Source organism: Microtus oregoni, unplaced genomic scaffold (assembly GCF_018167655.1).
Source record: "Microtus oregoni isolate MIOR12 unplaced genomic scaffold, Mior012 000007F_ref0000211, whole genome shotgun sequence".
NCBI classification, from domain to species: domain Eukaryota; kingdom Metazoa; phylum Chordata; class Mammalia; order Rodentia; family Cricetidae; genus Microtus; species Microtus oregoni.
In genome coordinates, this window is record NW_024543066.1 from 50,394,138 (window position 1) to 50,401,322 (window position 7,185).

The following is a 7,185-nucleotide window of genomic DNA, read 5'->3' on the forward strand; positions in this document are numbered from 1 at the left end:
AAGAAGTGAGCATAACACACATGGTATGTAACTGGAAGCTTTTGTATTTTCTTCCTGTTCTTATGAATGAATCTCACAGTCATGATCTATCCTAGAGTCTAGAGCACTGAAATCTTTGTGGTACTGTTTGCTGCTCTGGGTCTTGGAATGTTTTTATGTCAGCAGCTGATACTCACTCCCATTGAGTAACATTACCATAACAGTGATGCTGTCTCTGGAACCACCTTCTAAAGCAGCACTTACAAGTTCACAGCCAATGTACTCAGCTGCATCTTCATAGAAATTCTTAGCATATAGTTCTTTCTTGCTTCCCTTCTTACTGTCTATATTAGGTAAACTGTTAGTTTCTTTTTTGCTACAAGGGTCATAATTACTCCCTTCTGGAGAAAATGTTTCTGCATTTTTAGCCTGATGAATGCAAGCTTCAGAATATATTGAATCAGATGACCTTTTCATTAGATTAGTAGTTGACATACCTTCTTCATATTCAGGTTTGTACTGGAACAGCACTCGGATGTTACTGTCTGATGGGGAAAGAGGCTTGTTAGATAGCCAGGACTTGTTTTTAGGGCCAGAAACATATGTATCTTTATATGAATGAAACAAGGTTATTACTAGTGCGGTGACTTCCTTCTTGTCCAGAACTTCCCAAAGCCCATTAGTGGCTACGATGAGAAACTGACATAGATCATCCAGAGGGACAGAAATTGTTTGGGGTGCTGGAATAATGAACTTCTTCAACGTGAGGTTCCCATGAAATCCAAGACCTCTGGTGGTTTTTATGAGCCCTTCCAGGAGGCCATTTGAACTGATGACTGCTCCTCTCTGAAGGACTCTTCTTCTCTCCTTGATGTTTCGTGTCGAGTGTTCTTTTGTCAGGCAGAACCCTTTTCCATTTCTGCATAAGACTGCTTGCACGTTACCTAAAAGGAAAGGATGGGTTTTTTTTTTAAAAAAGAGAGTTCTAATTATCAGTTTGTGTAAAAATATGCTACTTATTCTATTTCAATACTAAACACAAAGTATACCATGTAAATATCTTTAGAATACATAAGCTCAGCACTGCACAAATATGATTTTAAACTGGGAAACCACCTAATATTTGAATATCAGTGATAACCCAGTAGCATTTAAAATAACTAAAACTACAGGTCTTGAAAATTAACTTCTAAATCAAATTTTTATGAAACTATTAAAATATGATTTTTACTATTAACATCTATGTAGCAGATTTTTGAAATATTCAAATAAAGATTTTTAATGACTAAATTATGTGTATGTGTGGGTATGTGCACATGAGGAGGGCAGAGGCCAGAAGAGAGTATTGGATCCCCAGAGCTGAAGTTATAGTTGGTTGTGAGCTACCCAATATGGATGCTGGGAACTGAACTCTAATCCTCTGGGAAAGCAGCAGGTGTTCTTAAAGACTGAAACATCTTTACAGCAGCAGATACTTTTTTTAGTTAAAAAAACAAAACAACACAAAAGTTTGAGGATTGGAGAGAGAACCCAGCAGTAAAGAGCACACCAGTGGCAGAGGAAAACTTCAGGTCTAAGAAAATCTGATGCCCTTGGCCTCTGTACCTGTATTTGTGTGTACAGACCCCCACACATACACATAAAAATAACAAATCCTTAAAGGAAAGTTGCCAAGCCTGATAAACATGAGTTCCATTTTAGGATCTCACGTGGTGAAAACTGGCTTCTGCGAGTTGTCCTCTGACCTCCATACATACATACATAGGTGCACACAGAGACACACAAAGTTAAAAAAAAAATGTAATTGGTCAAAGTTAAAACCCGAATTTATTTAGGATGTGGATGATAAAATTGTTTTCTGTACCATAAGTTCTATAAAAATTCCTGTAAGGGAAATAGGCAACCACATTAAATCCTGCAGTTGAAAACTGATGGCAGTATAATATGATTGTAGTTGAAATGGTGTTTACATCATACTGCTTCGTTGACTAAAAGAAGAGTGAAACAAAGCATAGTCCCAGTGGACTGAAAAGATGAGTCAGCAATCACCTGGCATAAAACCAGATAAAGAAATTCTCTGAAGCAGCCACAAGGGGGATCCACATTCTGAAGAGAAGAGCAAGAGTAACCGCAATGCCAGCCAGGCCAAATGGAAGCAGGTTCCAGCAACAGAAAATCCCGCCAATCGAATTCCACACCAGGTTGAGTATTTTGAAAATGAGAGGCAAATGATATGAGTGGTGGACGCCGTTTTACTTAGTACTTAAGAGGCTGAAGCAAGTGGATAGCGATGAGGTTTAGGGCATCCTGGGTTACACAGTGAGTTACAGGACAGTCAGGGATATATAGTAGAGAAACTGTCTCAAAAAAAACAAAAATTTATCACCAGGAGACAGACATCACAGAGACCAAGGACATCCTCCAGATGAGAAACACCAGATGAACAAGTCTAAAAAGGAGTTAAGAACAAGAGGAGTATGAGTTCCTAAAGGATGCAACATTTTTTTTCTTATTGAAATATATAAAAATAATGGGCTGTTGTGGTAGTTTGAATATAGTTGGCACCCATAAACTCAGGGAGTGGCATTATTAGGTGTGGCCTTAGTGGAAGAAGTGTCTGTGGAGGCGGCCCTGCCCAGTGAGACAGTCCACGTCCTATATCTTGTAAGATGTAGGACTCTTGAGCCACCCTTCCAGCACCATGTCTGCCTGCACACAGCCATGCACCATCATCATGATAATGAACAGAACCTCTGAACTCGTGAGCTGCCACCTTTATTTTAAATGTTTTCCTTTATAAATAGAGTTGGTGTGGTCATGGTATCTTCACAGCAATAGAAACCCAAATCAAGACAACTGCTGAAAAATCTAATACTATGCAGAATATGTAAGTATACATCATACAAACATTTACAAACAAATATGTAATCAAAATAATGGCTGAGCCATACACACCTGTAATCCCAGCACTCTGGAATCAGAGATTCCAGGATACCCTAAGACACCTAGAAAGAGTCAATACAAAATATGGTGCAGAGAGCTGGAGCAGGGGTAAACTGCTTTAGGCGATGTTGAAGAAACATGGACAAATAGAACTTTTAGCTATTGCTAAATGAATAGTGTCATGGCATCACCATTCTGGAAAACTGATAGTTTCACTCCCAGTATATGTATTTTTGTATTTTAATCCTGTAAGCATTTAATGAAGTAAAGAAATAGAAGATCAAGAAAAATTATTAGAATATAAATGATAAGGACAAAAACTTAGGCAGAGCTGATTATAGGCTGGCATTCCAGTTTAAAGAGGCTAACGTAGCAGGATTACAAATTCAAGACCATCCTTGAAATGTAGTGAAATCCCATGCTAAAGCGAAAACAACAAAGTGGGCTGGAAATGTAGCTTGGGGGGTTTGCCCAGCATCTTAGCCAGTAGAAAGCCAGGAAAACTGAAGGAAAAATGGCTATTCTACTGTTTGACACAACGTGACGGCTGAGTATGAAAACAATCGGTGCTTGACCAGCATGCACAAAGGTTGTACTAGCAGTACCAAGAATTGTGGCATATGTCTGTAACTCCAGCTCTCGCTCTCAGGAAGTAGAGGCAGGAGGATCAGAAGTTCGATGAGATCCTCCTGGGTTACGTAGTGAGTCTGAGGCCAGCCTGGGATACAAGACTCCTGGCACTAAAAGTTGTCCTAACAGTTATAATGGACCAATCTGAGCAAGTATGCTGAGAAAAATCAACTTTGCAGTCTCCACAAAGAAGGCAGTGGGTTCCTTATGTCTGTTTTTTGTTTTGATCTAGCTTTCATAGGTATTCATTTTTCACATATATCAACATCTCTATTACTACCTCATTTGGAAATTTTTTAACTAAAGTATACATGTGTATATATGTGTATACACTAAATTTTCATATATATGTATATGTATACAAGTAAATGTATATATACATAAATATGTGTATATATGTACAATATATGTGAGAAAATGTGTGTATGTGTGTGTGTGTGTGTGTATCCATCTGAAGAAGTCAGAGGTCAATTTAGGACTCAGCGCTGTTCTTCCAACATGGTTTCAGGGATTGAACTCAGGATCAGACTTGGCAGCAAGTACTTTAACCATTTGGAAAAGTTAATGCTTTGTCACATTGGACATGACGTATAACATTTTCCTTCAAGGCTGAAACATTCCATCCTGCAAAGACCACTCCTTAAGCAGAAAGGCAACAACTCAAAATAGCTTCAGGAAGTTCTTGCAATTTACCAGACTCATTAGGCCCCTCCTTCCCAGCGTAAGCTATAAAGCTGCCAAGAGTCACACTCTGACAAACCAAGCTGCAAAGATGAGACAAGTTGCAAAAAGGCGGTGAGGCCAGACCAGCTACTTAGAAGAAGCAGAAACTAGCCTATCTGCCTGGAAAAGGTTTAGAAAAGAGTCACTTGGAAAGGACACTCTTCAACCTGTTGAGCTGCCTTCAGGTTGTGCAGTGTGCTCCAAGTTCCCAGCTTTTGTGAGTGTGTTGGTGTGGGCTTTGGTGACGCAGCTGGCTGTGAATTATTTCTGCTCCTGTAAGTAACTCTTTATCCGTATTCCTGTAATTTACCCCAGTAAAGCTCATTGGATCACCAAGTTGGACTTTGATGGTATCAGTACTTTGCTCTATTATGGGTCCCTTATCTAGGGTGAGTAGATGTGTGTGTTGTGTCTCCTGAAGAAGAGTTTTGTCACATAGTAATATCAGTGCCTATAAAATAGTTAAAAAATTATTTTTGTTCCTGAAATCTGTATTTAAACTGAGGTTTTTGTTTCTTAATTGTTAAATGCAATGTCTAGGTATTAATAAATCACTAAGTGACTAATTCTAGAAGCAAGAGAGGTTTTCTGTGGGCATTTACAATATTTAGGTGTCAAGGATACACACCAGCATTTGCAATGTGTAGTACCCCAGAGATGATCTGTGAGGTCTTCTGGGAATGAAAACTCTCAACGCCCTGCTGGTCTGTTTTTGTCAAGTCCTTGCTAGTATATGGGTTCTTAATTGCAGCCTCTACGATACAAGTGAGTGCAGAGCAGCCACTCCACCGAACCCGAGAAACCTCATTCCTTCCGAGCCGCAGAAGCCTGTCCATCCTCCAGAACGCCTTTGCAAAGACTTTGTGTATCTCCTCATATTCCCGTCTATGGGTTCTGAAGGTTTTGTATATGGAAGAGATAGCCTCTTCTTTGGCTCTGTATTCTTCCCTGAACACAGTCTGAAAGGAATCAATCAGTTGCTGCTGCTCAGCTGTCATTTGGTAGGAAGGATCATGTTTAGACAGTTGATGGAGAAGTAAAACCTGGAACTCCTTTGATGCCATGTCTGCTGCTGCACTGCCATGATGGCCATCGAACAAGCCAAAAAAGCACACATTGGCTTTACCACCAAAATCATTCGTGACTGTGAATTTACCATTCGGGTCAGCTTTCCAGGTGGAATTGCTGTTGCCACAGACAGCTACCCCTTTAATCACCAGATGGGAGATGTTTGGAGAATGCGTGGAAGTGTGGCCAACCTTATCACAAAGTCTGAAGTATGATGGGACTTGTTTTTTCCAAAGCAGCTCAAACGCATAATTCATACTCTGAAGGACTTTTTCACTGAACATGAAGGATGTCAGTAGTTTAGAAATCACAAACTGTCTCTGCATACTGATCACTGAGGGCTTTGGTTTCTTCCCTCCCATCCACTGGAAACCCAGCATACTCAGAGCATTGTGATGTTTCTTATGGAGAAAAGTTCCAGCTGTGTTGATTTCTTGGTGGCAGACAGAGCAGGGGAACGTGACCTCTTGACAGTTACTCAGCTGCTTGATAGACTCCTCATGGTCACTGGGGGTTCTTGGTATCTTAGGCTTTCCTTTTTTAACACGCTTTTTTTTACTTTGTGTCAGCAACTTGTCCGAAGCAAATGTTGAAGTTTTTTTATTCCACTCTTTTGATCTCCAAAATACTCTGCAAGAAAGGTGAAATATGTTTACGGATCAGGAACTAGAGAGGTAGCTCAGTGGTTTGGAGCACCTGTTCTTACATGGGACCCACATGAGGTCCATAACCATCAATAACTCATTCCAGGACCTTCTGACCGCTGTGGACACTACTGCATGCACATGCAGACAAACCAAAGGGTGTTCAATTAAAATAGTTAAGTCTCAAGTAAAAAAGTAGGACCTTTTGGTCACTACTGGACCTAGGGCCTTGTATGTGGTGGGCAAGTGCAGTTTTTCTTTGGTATTTGGAGACAGGGTTCCTCTGTGTAACTTTGGAGCCTGTCCTGGAACTTGCTTTGTAGCCCAGACTGGCTTCGAACTCAAGAGATTCAACTGCCTCTGCCTCCTGAGTGCTGGACCAAGGCCAACATCCCTTTCTCTTGGGGAGAGGACCAATAGTGAGCTTTTGACAAAATAAAAAGAGCCCTCCTTTCGGCCTCCCGCTTTGAGTCTCTCTGACATCACCAAATCATTCACCTTATATGTGGATGAGAATAAGGGGGTGGCAAAAGGGGTGCTAACTCAGGCTGGGGCCCTGGAAGAAGCCAGTGGCCTATATCTCCAAAAAGATGGACAATGTGGCAACAGGATGGCCCCCTTGCCTCTGTATGGTGGCCGCAGTAGCCACCCTGGTCAAAGATGCAGATAAATTGACCATTGACTATAATAGCACTCTATGCCATAGAGACAGTTATCCTCCAACCTCCTGACAGATGGCTCTCGAATGCCTGAATAACCCACTACCAGTCACTATTACTCAACCCTGAACCCTGAACCCTGAACGGGAATGCGACATCACTAAACCCAGCCACCCTGCTCCCCAATTTGGAACCTACTGTTTGTGTACCTCATGACTGCCATCAGATACTGGCTGAATACCATGGAACCAGGGGAGATTTGACCGATTGCCAGCTTCATGATGCAGATCATACCTAGTTCACGGATGGCAGCAGTTTCCTCAAAGAAGGTGAGCGTAAGGCAGGGACAGCTGTGGTAGATGGACAGACAGACACTGCCACCAGGGACCAAGGCAGGGATAGCTGTGGTAGATGGACAGACAGACACTGCCACCGGGGACCAAGGCAGGGACAGCTGTGGTAGATGGACAGACAGACACTGCCACCGGGGACCAAGGCAGGGACAGCTGTGGTAGATGGACAGACAGACACTGCCACCA

General features: G+C 41.6%; 1 protein-coding gene across 1 annotated transcript; it reads right to left on the reverse strand.

Moving 5' to 3' along the window:
* Positions 1-153: 153 nt before the first annotated feature.
* Pp2d1 (protein phosphatase 2C like domain containing 1) lies at positions 154-6,938 on the reverse strand. Its single transcript, XM_041655137.1, has 3 exons — positions 6,856-6,938; positions 4,904-5,973; positions 154-923 (listed from the first exon to the last, which is right to left on the reverse strand). Exons 1-3 carry the CDS (start codon positions 6,936-6,938, stop codon positions 154-156), a joined length of 1,923 nt encoding a protein of 640 aa, XP_041511071.1.
* Between the last annotated feature and the right edge of the window lie 247 nt (positions 6,939-7,185).